Source organism: Rhinichthys klamathensis, unplaced genomic scaffold (assembly GCF_029890125.1).
Source record: "Rhinichthys klamathensis goyatoka isolate OS25496 unplaced genomic scaffold, OSU_Roscu_1.1 h1tg000569l_1, whole genome shotgun sequence".
Taxonomy (NCBI): domain Eukaryota; kingdom Metazoa; phylum Chordata; class Actinopteri; order Cypriniformes; family Leuciscidae; genus Rhinichthys; species Rhinichthys klamathensis.
In genome coordinates, this window is record NW_026607035.1 from 390,703 (window position 1) to 411,526 (window position 20,824).

General features: G+C 39.6%; 1 protein-coding gene across 2 annotated transcripts; it reads right to left on the bottom strand.

Moving 5' to 3' along the window:
• Nucleotides 1-1,420: 1,420 nt before the first annotated feature.
• Nucleotides 1,421-20,127, bottom strand: pom121 (POM121 transmembrane nucleoporin). Of its 2 annotated transcripts, none has more exons than XM_056239607.1 (13): nt 19,521-20,127; nt 18,151-18,360; nt 17,803-17,967; nt 17,545-17,625; nt 17,268-17,442; nt 13,315-13,406; nt 9,156-9,235; nt 8,861-8,985; nt 8,677-8,776; nt 8,211-8,594; nt 6,524-7,930; nt 2,168-2,269; nt 1,421-2,068 (listed from the first exon to the last, which is right to left on the bottom strand). In XM_056239607.1, the coding sequence occupies exons 1-13, from the start codon at nt 20,072-20,074 to the stop codon at nt 1,974-1,976; spliced, it is 3,570 nt and encodes a 1,189-aa protein (XP_056095582.1). In that variant the 5' UTR covers nt 20,075-20,127; the 3' UTR covers nt 1,421-1,973. The 2 variants fall into 2 exon arrangements, with proteins under 2 accessions (XP_056095582.1, XP_056095583.1); XM_056239608.1 differs by lacking the exon at nt 19,521-20,127 and adding an exon at nt 19,220-19,377.
• Nucleotides 20,128-20,824: the final 697 nt, after the last annotated feature.

The following is a 20,824-nucleotide window of genomic DNA, read 5'->3' on the forward strand; positions in this document are numbered from 1 at the left end:
ACTTCAAAAATGTGACTACAAATTATGTTGTTAAGACCTACATGAGGAATTGCATGCAAGGGGAACTAGGATGGCTGCACCGTTCTAAAAACTTTAGCTGTCCCCAATTAAGTGTATTTTTTGGGTCAAAGAATTTTATGGGGTGAAAAAAAATACAAAAACCCTAAAATGGTGGTTTTGTGCTTCCATATTTGTGCATTGACGTACTAATTAAATCCAGTGTTTTGTGAATATACAACATTGTATATTGACTAAAAACATCAAATCATATTACACAGCTCAATCACTTAACAGACCTGAGAATATGTTAAGATTCTGATTCAGGAACGTTCTTAAGACATGCCGTTTCAAACGCAGGTTCAATATTTGCTATATCTTGGTATTTTAAAACATCACAAGCATGCACAAACCATAGGATTCATACAAAGCCAGGAATGATTCATACAAAATTCAGTAATGGTATACATGCACATAAAAAAAAAAAGGAAAAAAGTTCAATATAAATAGCATTTAAGCCTCTCTAGGTTAAATCAGATCTGAAGGTGAATGAGCAAAACTGTTTTTAAAACATTCCGCAACGCAAACGTCACATTCTCTCCATTCCTGAAATTCACACATTTTTAGGGGCACTTTAAATTGAATTTTTTGCACTTATTTGAATTGATCACAGTCAAATGTTTCATTTCCAAAACATGTGAACAAGTTATTTTGCACACTTTCACTCAAAGCTGCTCTTCTACAGAGTTTGAAGTTGGACCAAATCTCTTTAGTCAGTAATCAAAAATAAGTGAACTTGAGATCATATTCTTTTAAATCATCTAAAACGCTCTTACACATTACGAAAAACAGGCATCCGTGTCTCAGAGTATAAATCCAACATCCATAATATGCAACCATAAGCAAAACACACTAAGGCACACAGCAATGAAAGTGTTAGAAAAGAAATTAACGGAAATGAAATGAGACCGTTATGGGAGTGCCTGACAGGCAAACACACTGATGGCAGGTGCAACAGATATAAGAACATGAGGTTTTGCCTACATGCTTGCGATAAGTGCCGAATTTAAGAGTTTAATTAACAGTAATTCGAATGAGGCAGACTGCAGTAAACCAATTCAGCTGGGACACAGATGCACGTTTAAAATGGAGAGGTAGTAAAACAGCCAATGGTGTGGCGGAGAGAGGAGCGTCACACTGAAACATTAGCTTTGGTTTTAAACAGACAGAAGTTCAACGTATGCAGGAAAACAGACAAGATCTGTGTGTAAACTGCTTCTCTTAAAGGAACGTGCAGAAAAATCAGTGTAAAATTAAATTGTTTATTATGCAGCTCACTCAGGCAAAAATTCTTTTATATTTTTAATGGAACAGGAAAAATATTCACACTTTGAAGGCTTAACAAAATTGTGAAGAATCTGCTAAGCATGATGAAAAAGCATGACAAATGTATGCTAACTGCAAAAAAAAAGAAAGAAAAAAAGGTATATGTATATATTCACTGGATTTAAAATAAAGAGCATCTGATTTCTCGACCAAAAACTAAAGTCAAAAATAAGATTCTGTTTCATCCAACAGGCCTGGACTGAAATTCATGTGAGTGTCCAGATTTGAAAGTCTCTTTTTCTTTCAAGTATAATACGCTCCAGTTCGCAATCCTTCCCCAACACCAGACGTCCTAATCAGACATTTACAGACTCCATTAGCGAGGTTGTGATGAGTCTCGGTGGGCGCACCCAACAGCAGAGATGGGGCCGCCCGGTACTCTAAAAATCTACACTCTCTGAGCCTTGATCCTACACACCTGACCAGCCCTGGCAGTCTGGAGGGTTGTAGAGATGAGGTCTGACTGACAGCCTTGTTGTGTTTGGACCAGCAGCAGTAGCAGCAGTGTCTGGGGCAGGTGGGACAGCCGGAGGAGTAGTAACAGAGTCCATTTGACAATAATGAAAGGGACAGGACTCACATCAGCCATGTTACTTCTTCCTCGGGTGCTGCCTACGGGCTTGTAATCGACGAGCCCCAGAGGACTTGGATCCCGTTCCAATAGAGAAGGTAGCTGGTGAAGCACCTAAAAGATAAAAAAAAAATTATTAAAAGAGAAAAGATAGAATAGACCCAGGTTATTATAAAATATATTTTTTAAATGTGAAAGTCATTTGTTGCTTACCAACAAAGGAGGCGCCCATTGCTCCAAATCCTGGGGTTCCAGGACTGCCAAACGGCATCTGCATTCCTGCAGGCGCCTGACCAAAAGCAGGAGTAGATGTTCCTAAGATAACAGACAGAATGTAATAAGACAAACAAGGAGAATGTAAGATGACCATTTTACTGTGATTTAGCCAAATCATTAAATACCTCAAACTTTTACCAATTCTAAACCAAAACTAACAAATACATAAATTTTTAAATTCCAGCAAATTTGTATTTCACATTGGCTGTAAATAAAGAAAGACTGTAAAAAGAAAGTTTCTCTTCTAAAATTTTTGGAAATAGCACGAAATAGTAAAATAAAATAAAAATTGATATTAGAATAGAAACAACCCTAATGTTGTTTAGGTATCAATATTCTTCTTGAACTCCACCAATGTCTATTGTAACATCCTAACTGTAAAATGATATACGCTTCACATTTCATCCTAATGAATGAGTATGTAGGTTATATATCGCCGCATTTAGGCGGAAACCCCATATCTTCAGCAGCAGCAGCTTTCTTTTCTGTTACGATCGGTAATAGTGGAGCGGCTAAGTGCTTATGTTTGGCAGAATCGTTCAGTTTATGATATAAGCGTGAAAATTGGCACGAGCAGTCTCCATGGGTCCCTTGACAAGAAAATTGTCCGAGCCAATTGAAATTAACATACAATTTCAAGATGGCGGCAATTTTTCCGGATTACTGCCGCCCGCCATGTGGATCTTTAAATGATACATTTTCTCATAGATACTTTCTGTTTGTCATGGTTCCATGGCTGTGTCAGCCAGAGTCGCTGTTGCCTCTGGATCTGTTCTTATTGACATTCAGTATTAGTCATTGCTCAATTTTTTGTTTGGTGCACTGTCCGTTCAGCACCACAACTGTGCTAATTTATTAATCTTATTTTTGTTTCCCCACCTCTCCGTGTTAATTTGACATGTTTAATAACTGTTAGTTTAAAAAAAAAAAAAAACCTAGTGAAAAAGTTTGGTACTGCGCCCAAACAAAATCTTACTGAAAGCTCATTTTTTGAGATATCAACCTACAATTTGAAACACAACTTGTTCAGATTTTTGGCTTTGATTTTTTTGCAGTTTTAGAGTCGCCCAGGTTTTGAAAATATGTATTTTATATAAAATATGAATAATTAAATTTTTTACATTATACATTTTCATAAACTCAAACTTCTATAACTTTTTTTCTGTTTTACTTTCTTAATTTATTTAACTTCTACAAAAATCTGCCAAATGTCTTCTTTAAAACAAGACCAATCTTATTCTATATTCTATAGCATTCTTGAATTACAACCATTTAAGTTCGAAATGTGCATTTTCATGTATATTCAAAAAAAGGGGGGTGACACTTAAAGGGTTAATAACTGTTAGTTTAAAAAAAAAAAAAAACTCCCTTGTGACCGTAACCTTGTCGTGGTAAGGGAGCTTGTGTACCTCAATGAACCCTGAGAGCTATGCCGGTGGGAGGCAACTCCAGGCTTTACCAAACTGGACAGGTCATGGGTCAGGAGTCAGACAAAACACAGTCAAACTAACTCTCTTGACAGAGTCTCTTGAGGAACCCAATAGATTTCTATGAGAACATGTATCATTTAAAGATCCACATGGCGGGCGGCAGTAATCCTGAAAAATTGCCACCATCTTGAAATTTTATGTTGCTGTGGGCGGTTTCTTGTCAAATGAACCTTTGAGACAGCTCATTAGGGGTGTAAATCGGACAGTTCATCACGATACGATACGATATCGATTCTCTCAGCCAGCGATACGATTATTGCCGATACCTAAAAAAATTCCGCGATACGATTACGATTCGATTCGATTCAGGGTTATCAATCGATTTATCGATATTTAGATATTATGTGCCAAGTTTACACAACCAGTTACGTTTATTAACTCACAAATGCATCCAAAAATATATGAAAGTTTAATTAAACTCTTTGAAAATTGCACACCCTCTCCCAATTGGGACATTTACAAGTTGTTTGTTACAAGTTACAAGTAAAAACAGAGTTATCTGTTTTTGCAAATGAACTAACAGAAGAGGTTGTTTTGATTAAGTAATAATAACAAAAAAAAAACCAGGTAAATTATTAAATTAAAGTGCATTGAAAGTATTTTTTTATATATAGGCTATAGCTATATATTTTTTTGTGTGTGGCAAAAGCAGATAACTCCACATTTCATGTTTCAGAGTTAAACAAAGCCTAGTAATTGCTACGATACTTAATAAAACACTTAATCTTTGTAATGTTAATCTCCTCAGCTGACATCTAGACGCCTGTCAAACTTTGTTGTTGTGAATAACGTACACGCGATACAGAGAGCTTTTCCCTCACCACTAACCTGCTGTTTTAGCAAGATTCCGTGAAAAAGTTTCAGCTCTTATTTTCCTTTTACGCCATGAAGAAGATATCACGGGTTCATCAAGCTCGTTGAAATCCATCCTCGATAACTTTTAATCAGCTTTGACGAAACTCCTCTCAGCTAGCGCGTCTTTTCAAAGTGACTAGCAGGCTTGTCACCTGACCTGAATACTGCGCACTGTTTCACAAACAAGGGTCCTTGTCGTTTCTGCTGTAAAACATGAACTCGCGATGCCTTGACAGTGGAAAATACCGGCTTTTGTGACAAAGGGTTCAGTCAATCTTGTCAGGCGTCTATTTCAGCGGAGAAAAGTTAGGTGAGGATATGGAGAGTGTCAAAATAAAGGTACCGTATAATCGATATTTTATGTGTTGCATCGATGCATCGTATCGTTAGACTTTTGATCGATGTATCGATCCATATCGATGTATTGTTACACCCCTACAGCTCATAGCAATTTTCATGCTTGTGTCACCAACTAAATGATTTCTTAAGCCTAATTGCTCCACTAAGGTGGTGGCCATCTTGAAAAATGGCCACCATCTTGAAATTTCAAGTAGCTGTGGGTGGCTTATTGTCTAGTGACCATCAGAGGCTGCTCATGCCAATTTTCATGCTTGTATCACCAAATAAACCAACTGCTCCACTAAGGTGTCGGCCATCTTGAAAAATGTCTGCCATCTTGAAATTTCAAGTGGCTCGGACAATTTTCTTGTCAAGTGACCCATGGAGACTGCTCATGCCAATTTTCACGCTTGTATCATAAACTGAACGATTATATCATTTAGCCGCTCCACTATGAGTGCGTGTTAGAAATCAGGAATGATGAGAACATAGTGCTTGGTCTGTGACCAAATGGTTGCATTTTGCGACCTTATTGCCTGCTGGTGCAAATGAAATGAAAGCGGAGCAAAACCACACTTCTCGTTTGACCTGCGCAGACTGTTTATCAGTTCAGACCAATATTAGTCAGCGCACCCCGAGCTCAGAACAGGTTTACTTTACTCGTGTGCCGATCTCAATCACGCAACACTGTTACTACACAGCGCTGGGATATCCAATGAGAAAGCGTTTGAATTTGTTGCAGTATTAATAACTAATATTATTATTAGTTATTAATAAGTATTAATAATTGCTGAATTTAAATAACTCCCACTAGATCTTGCAGCAAAGTATTATGTTATAAACCATAGATATCAGATCAAACAGCGGTGACCAGGAGAAACACTGTGCCATGAATGAACAAGTTATTTAACTTAAGGCTCTCCAGTCCACAAATCACCAACGTTCACCATGGATTCAATGTAGCAACGCTAACTGTAACCATGGTTGTCGCAGAAATAGTTGCATGTTTTTACATTATTCATTTCAGGGTTCATGCAAACTTTTGAGAGTGAAATTAAGGCACTTTTCAAGGACTTTTTAAAGTGCTTCACACTTTTTTCAGCACTTCAATATTATCCCATTTTAATGTGATGATCTGTAAAACTAAAAATGTTTAAAGATAAAGGAAATGTAACAGTTCAGTATAATGGTACATTTAATAAGAGTACCGTAGAATACTACACATTACTGTTTGTTAATAAAAGTACATTTTTATCTGTATCTGAATTCAAGCCAAGTGCTTTTGTGTCAAATTTCCAATAAATAAACATTAGTAACTGCACGTATGAATCCAAAACAATAGTAATATGATTAAACTAAGCTAGGAACTAATGCCAGAAACTGTAGTACTAAATTAGAAATGCATTTCGAAATTAATCAATACGAAAAAAATTCAAAGTGAATTTGGTTTTAAAAACATTGCTAAAAAGATAGTAACCAAAGTAACTAACAGTGCATTCTGGGTTAACAGAAAAACTACAGTTGTGTCCTGAATGAAGCACTATACACTTATACACTATGCTTATAAGACCTTCTGACCTTTGTCACTTAAAAAAAAAAAAACACTTACCAAAAGCAGGCTTGTTATCCGTGTTGTTGGCTCCAAAGGAAAACCCTGGTGTCTGAACTGCAGGCCCAGGGGTTCCAAATGGTGTTGCCGAAAGTGAGGCCCCAAAGTTAAATCCTCCAGAGGCAGGAGGCGCTGGAGTACTCGGAGCAGTGTTTTGAGTGCCTGTTGATGCACCTCCGAAGCTGAACGTAGGAGCTGGGCCAGGTTGAGAGGCCACAGTCTGTGTGGAGGCCCCAAAGACGGGAGCCGCAGAAGGGGTGGTGGTGTTTCCAAATGAGAAGCCAGATGATGCTGCCCCGAATGTAGGCTGACTGTTAGTCCCAAATGCAGGCGCTACTGTGCTGGCAGCGGCTCCAAACGCAAATGGTGCTGCGCCGCTACTTCCACCACTGGGCCCAAATGTGAAAGGTTTTGGAGCAGCAGGGGCCTGCTGTGTGGATCCTGGGAAGGTTGTAGATGCAGTGAAGGTTGAGCTCCCAAAAGTGGTTTGTGTTGTGGATGCCTCCGAGGAAGTGGTGGCACTGCTGGTCATGCCGAACCCACCAAACGGAGCAGATGTGGAGTTCTGGTTCGTGGGCAGCTGGCCAAATGCGAACGTGCTTTGAGCCTGCTGTGTGGGCGCAGGTTTTGCTCCGCCGAACTGAAAAGCAGAGGTGGTGCCACCGGCACTAGCTGTGTTGGTGTTTAACACAGGGGCGGCCGTTGTGGTCAATGGTGCTCCAAACTGGAACGTGGCGTTTGTGGCAGGAGCGGATGTGGTGGTTGCAGTCCAGCTTCCAAACAGAGATTGGGAGGGAGTCTGTGTGACCGGGGCGGCAGAAGCAGCAGTCACCATTGTTGGCTGGGTACTGGTTAGTCCACCAAATAACATCCCACTGTTCTGTGCGGCCAGAGCAGCAGGAGTTGATGTCGTCGGTGTGGCTGTCTGCCCAAAGGAACTAATGCCACTTCCTGTGGTACTGCCAAATAATGGCTTGAAGGTGGGCTGGGTGGTTTTGACCTCAGCTGTGGAAGCAGGGGTGGTGCTTGCTGCACTGAAAATGGGCTTAAAGCCAGACAACAGGGGGTTGCTAATGCTGTTGACTGATGCAACCGTGGTTGTAGGTGCAGCAACTGTAGATTTAGGAGGCTCAGATGCAGGTGTGGCCACAGGTTTGATCAAACTGAACAGGCTGCCTCCTCCGCGCAGGGATGGCGTGCTTGGTGAGGATTGAAGAGGTTGGGCCAAGATCTGAGCGAAGGCAGAGGGCATGGAGGTGGCTGGCTTGGAGGCAGGTGTTGATATGGAGGATGGGGCAGCAAATGAGTTCTGAAGAGTGGCAAGGCCCGACTCAGATTTGACAAATCCACCGCTAGAGTTTGTGGAAACAGCAGGTGTAGAAAGACTGTACACAGACACTGCTGGAGCTGCATATGGAGTGACAGACACATACCAGTTCGTGTTAAAGTACATTGATCAAAGGTGACAGTAAAGATATTTATAATGTTAATTTTAAGTAAATGCTGTTCTTTAATCATCACGGTTTCAACAAAATTATTAAGCAGCACAACTGTTTCAACATTGATAAGAAATGTTTATTGAGCAGCAAATCAGTATATTAGAATGATTTCTGAAGAATGACACTGAAGACTAAAATAATGGCTGCTAAAAAATCTGTAAAAACAATATAAAATAATTTAGACAAACCTGCAGTAGTAGTAGTACTCATCATAGTGGAAGCATTGAAAAGAGGATTATTCTTCATGTTTTTCAAGGACTCCAGCAGAGGGTTTGAAATGCTTGAAGCTGGGGGATTTGGGGTGGTAGTGATGGAGGGGGCTGAGGTGAAAGTCAGGGGTGCAGTACTGGCCATGCTGGGAACAGTGATGGTAAGGTCAATAGTTGGAGCAGGAGTTGTAGTAGTGGCTGGTGTGGTCACAGGCAAAGGTGTGGAGAGAGAAACCAGAGCGGGCACAGCGCTCACAGCAGGTGCAGTCCCGAATGAGGAGGTTGGAGTTGGGTGGGAAAACGGGGTTAAAGAGGAAACTGGAGCTGGGGTGGATTCAGATGTTGGAGGAAGGATCTCTGGCTCTGGAAAAAATAAAGATGTTGCTTCAAGTACTTCATTTTGTTGCATCTATTACAGCCACTTCAAATAGTGTAAAGAACTTACCAGGTTCCTCCAGGACTTTCTGTATCTGGCTGAGTGCTGCTTTCTTCTCCATATCTAGATCTTTTGCTGTGATCGTATATCCTAGTTCAGGAGGTGGTGGCTGCAGACACAATGTTACAATGATGAATATCCATGATGCAAATGTGTGGTGGAAATGTGAATCTACAGCAGCTTTGCAACTTACCATAGAAATCTGATCTCCTCTGTTTGTGGTGACCAGCTGGATTTTACGCTTACGTTTCCCACTGCTGCCTCCAGAGTCTGATGTTAATGTTGCAACAGGTGCCTCAGATTTTGGAGTAAGTTTAGCTGGTACAAACACACCCAAATTAAAATTGTAGCATTCTTGATAAATAAATAAAAAAGGTTAATCTCTAAATTTTAATTATATTAATAAGCAATTCTGTATTATATTGAGTTATAATTAGTTAATACATAAAGAACAACGTATTAATGAAACAGCTAACATGTTTCCTCACTTGTAGCAGGCGCATGATCAGTTGTCACCTTATCCATTTTTACAAAGGATGTGGAATTTGGTGAAGTAGCATCTTCCTCCCTACAGCACACAAAATAGTTTATAACAGTAACAATGTCTTAAGCCCTGAATAATCAGACTAGTTATGCTTTTATCTGACATTTGGCAGGTGTGTTTACACAACAGAATGGAAGTTTTTAAAAGTTTAAAGGGTTAGTTCACCCAAAAATGAAAATTATGTCATTAATGACTCACCCTCATGTCGTCCCAAGCCCGTAAGACCTCCGTTCATCTTCGGAACACAGTTTAAGGTATTTTAGATTTAGTCCGAGAGCTTTCTGTCCCTCCATTGAAAATGTATGTATGGTGTACTGTGTACTGTCCAATAAGGAAATAAAAACATCAAAGTAGTCCATGTGACATCAGTGGGTTAGTTAGAATTCTTTGAAGCAACAAATACATTTTGGTCCAAAAATAACAAAAACCACGACTTTATTCAGCATTGTATTCTCTTCCGGTTCTGTTATCAATCCGCGTTCAGTGACGCTGCTGACGTGTATCTGGTGCGTCCGTGTATTCGGGTTCAAATAAATATGGCTGGGCAAAAAAATGCAAGTCTTCCTCTGTGTGGAAATCCTTAGACATGTTTGCGAAGACTGTTTTGTTTACAGTGTGCGTCTCCCTCAGACTGTAAACGAAGCTCGGGCGCACTGCAGCGTCACTGAACACGGCTCGACAACAGAACCGGAAGACAATACAATGCTGAATAAAGTCGTAGTTTTTGTTATTTTTGGACCAAAATGTATTTTCGATGCTTCAAAACATTCTAACTAACCCACTTGATGTCACATGGACTACTTTGATGAGGTTTTACTAACCTTTCTGGACAAGGACAGTATACCGTACATACATTTTCAATGGAGGGACAGAAAACTCTCAGACTAAATATCTTAAACCGTGTTCCGAAGATGAACGGAGGTCTTACGGGCTTGGAACGACATGAGGGCGAGTCATTAATGACAATTTTCATTTTTGGGTGAACTAACCCTTTAAATGTTTGGGGTCGACAAGTTCTTTTAAAGAAATAAATACTTCTATTCAAGAGTGCATTAAATCTGCCAAATGACAGGAAAGAATTAACAAATATTTCAAATAAACGCTCTTCTTTCAAACTATTAAACAAAGAATCCACAACATTAATAAGCATATTAGACTGCTTTGCAAATTGCAATCATATATATATACAGTATCTCACAAAAGTGAGTAGACTCCTCACATTTCAGCAAACAAATAACATTTTAAAAGCACTGCCTGAATCCTCCTGGGCATGGAGTTCACCAGAGCTGCACAGGTTGTTGCCTCTTCCACTCCTCCACAATGACATCACGGAGCTGCTGGCGCTTCTCCACCTTCCGCTTGAGGATCACCACAGGCGCTCAATAGGGTTCAGGTCTGGAGAAATACTTGGCCACTCCATCTTCAGCTTCCTCAGCAAGGCGGTTGTCATCTTGGCGGTGTGTTTGGGGTCATTATCATGCCGTTCGGCCCAGTTTCTGAAGGGAGGGCATCATGTTCTGCTTCATAATGTCGGAATCCATGTTTTCCTCAATGAAGCGCAGCTCCCCAGTACCAGCAGCACTCATGCAGCCCCAGAAAATGATGCTACCACCACCATGCTTGACTGTAGGCAAGACAATTTTATTGGTACTCCTTACTAGGGATGCATCGATCCGATACTCAGTATCGGTATCGGCTCCGATACTGCCATTTTTGCCGGATCGGGTATCGGTCAGAGGAGGCCGATCCAAATCCGATATTGTGCGTATTATTCTGTGTTATTGTTAAGCCCCACAAAAGGCACAAAAACATTATCAAGTACCATAAAGTTTTCGTGCACTATCTTATAAGTGTTCTGAAGCCATTATATAGTATAATGTGAGATAAAAATTAATATTTAAGTCATTAAATTCAAGACCTCGTAAACTTTTTCCCTCCGCTGCGGCTGTCAGTCATTCTCCATTCAGCATTTAACAGCGCGTCGCGTTCTGTTACGACAGGCAACACGATGAAACTCTCCAAGATCAAGATGATTCAATGTTACTATTATTATTCTTGATCTGTAGATAAAGGTCTATGGTTTAGCATAAAACAACTTTATATTGCTGGACTTTATTGCTGTAACTAAATCATGTTACTTTCTACCGGGCGTCTGTTAGATCGCAACAGAGTAGCCTAGAGTCAGAGAGCACTATAATTGTTCTTCACGCGCACAGTAACTGAAATTTAAAACTGTTAAAAGAAAAGGCTCAATAAACGATTGCATAGATACTGTGTATAATACACTACGCATCGATATGTCTTTCCTTTGTGCTTTGAACTGTTCAATGCGGATTCGACGCGCTGCGCGCTGTGACTCCGTGTTGCTTCAAGCGCATCATTCTGCGCTCGGGATGCGCATAAGCGCTGTGTGCCGCACTGTATTGGATCCTTTCATAATCATATAATACTACTTTTGCGCAATGAAAGATTATTAATAGCCTTTCTTGTTCTGTCCTATCTATCATATGTTGCTGCCTCATTAAACAGCTGTGCTATACATTTAAAACATGTCTCAATTTTATAGTAGCCTAGCCATAGGCTAGGCCCTATATATAATAATTTATCTTTTTGATTTTTGTTATCTTGTTTTTCATGAATGTATTTTACAACAATACAAAGAGCAATGTGTAATGTTTGACCAGATTTAGTGTTACACTTATTGTCTCTTATTTGTTCCCCTAAATTTTCTTCACTAAATGTTCAGATTTTATACAATTATTGTGCACTCATGATTTTTCTAGACTAAATTGCACTGCTGAATTATCCACTAATCTAGTTTATTATAGCATTTTTGTCACAGATTATGATCATATATTTTTTGGATTTGTTGTTTTTCTTTAAAATTAAGTTGTCTGTGTTAAGTAGATTGTGTTTAACACACAAAAGAGTGATTATCAGTTCAACACACAGAGTTATAGAAATTCTACTTGATTTAAAAAAAAAACTGCACTGGTATCGGATTGGTATCGGTATCGGCCGATACTCAGAATTTTGGGATCGGATCGGTTTTGAAAAAGCGGTATCGTTGCATCCCTACTCCTTACCAGGGCATTGCCACACATGCTGGACCCCATCTGAGCCAAGCAAGTTTATCTTAGTCTCATCAGACCACAGGACATGGTTCCAGTAATGCATGCTCTTGGTTGTCTTCAGCAAACTGTTTGCAGGCTTTCTTGTGAGCCAGCTTCAAAAGAGGCTTCCTTCTGGGACGATGGCCATGCAAACTGACTTGTTGCAATGTGTGGCGTATGGTCTGAGCACTGACAAGCTGACCTTCCGCTTCTGCAACCTCTAAAGCAATGCTGGCAGGACTCATGCGTCTGTTTTTTGAAGCCAGCTTCTGCACCTGGCGCACAACACAAGGACTTAACTTCTTTGATTGACCCTTGCGAGGCCTGTTCCAAGTGGAACCCGTCTTGGAAAAACTCTGTATGACCCTGGCCTGTACTAAGTAAGTTTCAGGGTGTTACCAATCTTCTTATAGCCTAGGTCAACGTTGTGGAGAGCAACAATTCTAATTCTCAAATCCTTAGAGAGTTCTTTGCCATGAGGTGCCATGTTGAACATCCAGTGGTCAGTATGAGAGAATTGTACTCAAAGCACAAATTTTAACTGCTCTAATACAAGATACATAAATTTGTATGCTCCTGTCAAGCAGACAAAAACATGAACATGATGAATAGGACATGTGGCTTTGCATGGTTAAACGACGTACAGCTATTATCACTTAGGGTGTACTCACTTATGTTGCCAGCTATTTTGACAATAATGGCTGTATGTTGAGTTATTTTCAGAGGACAGTAAATATACACTGCTATAAAAGCAGCACATTGACTACTCTAAAATATATCCAAGTTTCATTTCTATAGTATTGTCCCTTGAGAAGATGTACTAAAATGTTTGCTGAAATGTGAGGGGTGTACTCACTTTCGTGAGATACTGTGTGTGTGTGTGTGTATATATATATATATATATATATATATATATAGAACACTTTTAACATTTTTTATCAAATAAAGACAGCCTTTGCGCATAAGAGACATTTTCTTAAATTCTTTTACCTTGCTTTCTTAGCAGCTCTCTCTGGAGTCTGACACCGAGATCCTCCTGGGCTTGTGAAAGGAGAAAGACTGAGACTGGATGCTGCTCTTCTCTGTAAATACAAAATTGAAGGGCATGAGTCAATGAATACAAAAAATTAAGGATGCACGATATATCGACCACATATCGATATCGGCCGATAAATGGTCATTTTTTTATGTTATTAATCTGATAGTAAAAGTAGGCCATTGTGTCAAAGAGCACAACTGTAAAAGCATGTTGTGAATTCTTGTGCGCCAATGTTTTAGCGCGACGAGCGCGTTGTGGTGGAAAGAGTGCGTCTACGGTTATTAAAGCCATCATGACAAGCATAGTCAAGTTCACTTTAGCATTCGCAGCCTTTTGTGCCATTGTAAAATGTTTAATTTGTGTATATTATCTCTGATTAATCTCACATAGCATGCGTTTGGTTGAGTTAATGAACGATGCAGTAAAGCGCTTAATGGACTACTTGCACAAATACTTCCGCGTTCTAGTTAGTACATATCGTGAGTTTCCGGTTAGAGCATTCAGCGCACCTACATACATGAGAATGCAGATTATCACCGTTTTATGGCTGCCACTTGATTAAAACAATGCATAATGATTTCTGTATTAATTATATTGAGCCTGCTGAAATGTTCCTATAAATATTTTCTTTCCAACTGTGCATTCTGAATAATAAATAGGCTAAAAATATTTATACACTAAGCTGCAGCAGTCCTATATGCTTGTCTTCTCATTAACAGTTTTTTTTTTCTCTTTCTGACATTTCATACCTGTTGGTTTACATTTTTAAATGAAATTGACTATTAAAAGGATTGCTTGTGTGTGCGCTGGTGTTTATTCCAGTCTTTTAAAATAGTTGAACGAATGAATGCTCGCGAGGTGCCTGTAACGATGTTAAATAGGCTAGGCTATTTAATCAATAAAGTACACAGCGTAGAGGAGAATGACAGTCAACTACTTTGAATATTATAGCATTTTGGGCATAAACATGTAAATAGTGAAAAGATTGACATTGAAAAATGACACAGAATGATTAAAATATTTAATCCAAATAAATAAATGTTCGTGGTTTGTACTTTGTACTGATTTTATTCATCTGTTCTCATACACTTCAGCGTTGCGGTCACTAGTTTAGACAAACACTGACACCCTGTGGTGAAATAATGGCGTATTTTTAACACCCTCTGCTTTCTCAGATCGGCTTGAATTAAAGGGTCACTCCACCCATTTCAACATTAATCTTTATTGAAAGTGGGTTATATATGTAGTCGAAATGTAAAAGAAATTTTAAATTTGGTGCCCTCTTGACCGAGAAAAGACAGAAAATAACTTTGGGGCGCATTTGTATGTAAGACAACAACTCCCACAATGCACCATGTTGCACAGCTCCGCAAGCCACTCCCACTAATCCAGAACAGCGCAAACATCAGAGAAATCGCTCTTCCGTCTACAAGAAGGCTAGCTGCCAAATGAGTTTAAAATTCATTTCACAAAAAATGTCTAGTTAGTTGTGGCGAGCAGGACGAGGGCGAGGGACGTGAGAGGACGACGCGAGTGATAATGAATGGCACCTGTGCAGCGGTCTCATATCTCTCACGGAGGAGCGGAAGCACAAAAGGAACAGGCCTGATTTTATGTTTTGTTTCTGTTGTGTGTGGCCAGCTGGCTTATACTTTTGTTTTGTATTTGTTTATTTTACTATTAAAACGTTTAAATGTTCGCCGGTTCCAGCCTCCTTCTTCCCACAACAACGAACCCCGTTACATTGGCAAACTCATTAGTGAATTACTCGTTTGTATTTCTTTCTATATGATGAATTATTGCATGATACCTGCATGTTCAGTCAGGCGAAACTAGGATGGTTCACATCACAACACAAACGTCCGTGTGGTCGTCTGATTCAGAGATTTCGTCCAGGAGAAACTGCCTTGTTGAAATTCTCTGCAGCAGACGGACTCTATCTGTGTCCGTAGCGCACAGCGAGAGCACAGGCACCAGCAGTCCGCCCAGCTCAAGCCAGCCCGGGCTCCTCGTCCGCGACAGGCAGCCGCCTCCTGTTCCACCATCAGCCTCAGCTGCTCTTCACTATATTGGGGCTCGTAAAGATAGCCACGAACAGCGGATTCGAGCAGCAGAATTTCAAAATCCTCTTCTTCCATATCATGTTTAGTTTCTTCCGTCATTGTCGTAACTTCCTATATCCACAGCGCTTGTTAGCTTAGCTTATAAACAAGATGGCTGATATTGCTTTCAGTATCTGCAAGTGAAGTCCCACCCACTGATCTGTGATAGCTCTGTTAGCGCATTAGGTCCAACCCCCTATGGGCGGGTTTGAAAGGGTGGGAATTTGTGCTTGTAGTCTATACAGAAATCCCCCCTTTTTACACTTCCTCCTACAATGACGTCAAATGACGATTTTTGCGTCATTGTAGGAGGAAGTGAAAAAGGTAAATAGTAGATTTCTCTCGTCTCAGGGGAAAATGAAAGAATGTTGCACGACCATTCAATAGTATGACTGGTTGTCTAACAATGGACCTCTTAATGCAAATGGGTGGAGTGACCCTTTAAAAACTTCATGTTCCGATAAGTTAGGAAAATTCTGCACACAGTAAACATCAGAATATACCTTCTCCTGTCAATAAAAATGGCCACATTTTTTAAATCTTATTGCGGACACTCATTTTAGGTGGTGTTTGTTCAACTCATTGACCACAGTACATTGAAAGTAAACATAACCGGAAATAAGTGAGACGTACTATTTCCAAACGGAAGTGCGTCACGAAGCTCAGTGTAAGTGGTCCATTGTACCGGTGATCATCTTTATCTTTAGCGTGCGCAGCTCAAACAGGCAGTGCACATTTATAACTATGATTGGGACTGTCATATACATCCCATTATAATTAGAACACTATTGTAATAAAACGTTGTGAATTCTCTGGGTTTAGTTGCCGTGTTTCACCGCGTTGTTGTGGGAATAGCGGGTCTAGAACAGGGATTACACGTTCTGACCAGTACAGTCAAGTTTGCTTGTGCATTCACACAATTTTGATATGTATATAAACAATATGGTTTGATTAAAATAATTTCCTTATTGTCCGATGTCCGTGCGGAGGCGATCCCATTTTATTTATCCATGGCACATGCATTTTGTTTCTTTATTATATGCAGCCCAATGTTATCCAATGACTTGTTTGCATTATTTAGGTATTTTATTATAATTAAATTTTTTGTTAGGCAATAGATTTTTTGGTAACACTTTACAATAAGGTCTCATTTGTCAATGCATTAACTAACATGAACTAACAGAGAGCAAGCCTTTGTTAATGTTAGTTAATACAATATTTGTGTTCATGTTAGTTCACAGTGCACAACTAAAGTTAACAGATACAACTTTGGATCTTAAAAATGTCTTAGAAAATGTCGAGCTTAACATTAACTAAGATTAATAAATGCTGTAGAAGTATTGTTCATTAATTGTTGGTTCATGTTAACCAATGCTAACAAAATGAAACCTTATTTTAAACTGTTACCATTTTTTTTATAAAGAAAGTTGGCCATAGGAGTGTAAAATTAATTTTAAAAGTTAAGGAATCTTACACTAGTTCAAACTAGGCTACTGTATTGTATACGTTTGATTTATGTTGAAGTGTTTGGGACATGGCTTTTAATGGTGAGCCTTTTGTTTTTGTATTCAGGCTATCAAAGTATATCAAAATTTGAATTTAGATTTATTGGCCAATATATTGGTTATCGGCTTTCAAATGTAAAGAATTATAGGTTATTGGCCAGAATTTTCATATCGTTGCATACCTACAAAAAAATGAAAGCAATAACCATCGATATACTCACTAAATATGATCATTTTCATTACATTTCCTCAATTTACCACACAATAAATCTTCAGAAAAATAATCAAATGAAATACCTGTGGATAACCCTGTGAGGAACTGTAGGAACTGCGAATGGGATTTCGGACAGATCCAGGGACCCCACTGGGAACAGGAGCACCACTCATGGAGCTGATGGAGGAGGTACGAGAACGCTTCATAATGGACTCTTCATTGAGAGAGGAGTTCATTCCTCTCTTCATACTGCCAGGTCTGCAGAGGGGAGGAGACATAATCAGACAAAGTAACGATGAACCTCAATGTTTATTAGATGTAGAAGTAGACTGTTACAGAGGAAAGTGAACATTCACTTACTTTGGCACAAGCTGAGACAGAGCTCCATTTGCAAGAAGTGGCTCAAACGCTGACTGAGAACTTTCACTGCTGTCATGTCGCCTGAAAAAAGCAAGACAATTATTCAGTGAGATTGCGAAAACCCACAGCAAGCCTTCTGTTCTAAATTGTTCTTATTAGCATGGAAAGCTATAAAACTAACAGATTCAAAAAGGATAAGATCATGTGATGGAGAAAGTAAGGTGACTTTCGTTTGGTTGCTTGCTTTCCTTCACATACCTCCTTTTGCTCTTCTGCCCAGAGGAAGCACTCTTCTCCTCCTCATCAACCTCTCTCTTTCTGCTCTCTCGGAGCACGCTCAGAACAGCCTCTCTGGAGCAGGGGTCTGTCTGTGCTCCAATCCCTGGGGATGTGACAGCTCCAGGTGAGGTCAGGTGATTGAAGCTAGAAACAGAATGTAGCGTTCACATATTAGCAAAGCAAATCTCTCTTGATAATGCAAAAAGCACCCCAACTTAATCTTGCCGTAATCCCAAATTGGATTTCTTAATTAGACTACAAGCAGAAACAAAAGCATTTGTAATGCTAGTGCATTTAATCGACTCAAAATAATTTGAAGTGACTCACAATGATGATCGAGTGGGGTCTGGTCTGGCGATCTTCACTGTGACCGGACTGTGAACAGTAGGCGAATTGCGCTGGGTGAGAATATTCTTCTTATGGAATCCATCCCATTTTGCAGGTGGCATCACTCCAATGGGAGACGTCCCCATCTGCTGAAGGGGGTAATGTCTGTGGGGGGTGATGGCGAATCGACTCGCAGCGCCCACAGGGTCCCTGATGATAGCGAAACTTCAATTAGTTAGTTCTTCAAAAGATCTTTAACAAAAGCATAAAGTTCTATGTATATTAGGGCTGGGTGGTATATAAATTCTGTACAATATATCAATATTTTTTATTAATGATAGCAACAATGAGGCAATACCATTTATATAAATATACAGTAGTTTGATATGAGTGCATCTTAAAAATAGCGGACAACACAATAAGCTGCTGCGTGGAACGTGCATATTCCAATTAGTACTAAACATGCTTTATTTTAAGGGCTTTAAAATAACTTGCAAGATACAGATAACACCTATAATTTAAAGCGGTCTGCCCGGTCATATGCTCTGACAGATAGCTGAGATGTTTTAATGTGTTTGAGATGTAGTGTTTTCCCTCAGACAGTGCATAACTTACATTTCACAGATATATTCTCCATCTATAAATGTTATCAAGTCATGCAAATATTTCCATTTTGCTGTAATCTTAGGCAGAATGTTATGGACTGGCAGCAACAGTAACTATTTCTTATATATCCACATACACGTATATATTTGTGTGGGTGGGTATGCGTGCCTGGTGTATGTGTGTGTGTGTATATATATATATATATATATATATACACACAGACACACATTGTATGTATCAGGGGATCACAAAATGAGAAATTGTTATTCTTGTAATACTACTATGTTAATATTCAAGACTTGAGTAAAATACAAACACAAACATATACATTGGCTAAAAAAGTAATCCATTATGTTTCTAATTCCTAGTATTAGCAGTGTTAAGGAAATCAGCGATGCAAGTGCGTTTACGAAGCTGTCAAAATGCAGTTTCATATTATGTTGGAAGCTTTATGCAACCCTACACGTGTAGTGTCAGGCGTCCAAACTGGTGTAGGAGGAGCAGTGCGCCTGACCAGCTCCAGGAACTCCCACCATTTCAAATCATGGAGGGAAAACTGGCACAACGTACATGTTAGAACAACCGAGAAAGCTAAACGTGTACAAACATTAGGCTGATAGACGCTACATGTGAACTGCTAGCAGCTATAGTGTAAACAGAAGAATCTCTGATCAACCGTAAGACTGGAGCTTAAACAGAAAGAGCAGGTATAAACTAAAGTGCCTTCTGGCTGACAAGACAAAGCATTTAGTATTTAACGTTACCCGAATGACAGTCTTCTGTTAGGGGTGTGCACAGCATGATTTGGTCGGGCGAGTCTCTCCCGGAGGTGATCTCTGGGGTGGACGAAAGCCCCCGAGCCTCCAGCGGGCCTCAAGGCGGCGGAGGGGCTTTCTTCAGCCTTGGCGAGGTAACTTCCCATGAGTATATCCCGAGGGCTGAACACCGAGTCACTGAGCGTGTGGTCTCTTCTATAAAACGAGCCTGCAAAATGTCTATCGCTGGGTGACGCAAAGGAATTTCTAGCATCACTTTTACGTATCTTGTTTTTGCCTGCGGCCGGGACTCCGCTCAAAGTCCTACCCGGTAACCAGCGCAAAAGAGCCGGCGGGACGCTCAGTCCACGGCGAGGATTGAGGCCTAGTCTCTCGAAGAGCTGCAGCTCCTCCGCTTTGTGAAAATAAACAACACAAGACACGACACAGATAAAAAGTATGTACAAATAAGCTGGTATGTAGCTCAAAACGAGTAAAAGGAGGAATAAAGAGAAGACCACAGCGGAGAAAACGACTAGCCGCCGTTTATCTTCAGGAGACATGGCGGCACCGCGCCGCCGACGGAAGATATCCCATAATTCACCGCGTCCGCGCGCGTTGTTTACGTCTCGTGGATGTTCGTGACCAAGCGTGCCGTGCACATTAGATTGATTACAGAGTTTTGCCTCCCACTGTTGTATTTTAAAGCAACACTAGTCTTTCTGTTTATATTACACATTTATTGCACAAATACTACAGTAATAGTTGTATCTTATATAACTACTCACTGTATTATAGCTTGTTTTACCAACCATTTTTTACTATGAGAATTACAAAAGAACTTAAAGGGAAATGTATGCTCTAAAAATGTAACTCAATGCTAAATAATGCTTTTTTGAGTTGTTATTTAATATTAGTTTTAATAAAATTTTCACTTACCCAACAATTTTTTTATTAATTGTAAACTTTATTGGCATCGCTGTTACTTACAATATTAACAAATCAGTAATACACACAATATAATCAGTGAGAAAATAAAATGCCATTGATGCTAATTAAATAATTATATTAATATAAAATGCGATACACAATCAACAAGACGTTAATGAACATTACAAAATACGAATAGGCTATACAAGGACAACATTTGAATACGGTAAACAAAGTTTTCTGTTTTCTGAATATGTGTAGCTTAAATGATCTTCTTCTGAAATGTTAATAAAAGTATTTCAATGTAGCCTATTACTGTTTTACTTTTATTATGAAACGCATGGCATTGAAAGAGAAAGTGTGCCTGCATGCAGTCACATAGG

What these genes read in the sequence shown, in the direction of transcription:
- pom121 (XM_056239607.1), bottom strand. Translation starts at nt 20,074, where the DNA reads ATGTCTCCTGAAGATAAACGGCGGCTAGTCGTTTTCTCCGCTGTGGTC. An exon ending in GGGCAGAAGAGCAAAAGGAG is followed by an intron (nt 17,626 to 17,802) that starts GTATGTGAAGGA and finishes TGCTTTTTTCAG; the next exon opens with GCGACATGACAGCAGTGAAA. An exon ending in GAGGAGATCAGATTTCTATG is followed by an intron (nt 8,777 to 8,860) that starts GTAAGTTGCAAA and finishes TTGTGTCTGCAG; the next exon opens with CCACCACCTCCTGAACTAGG.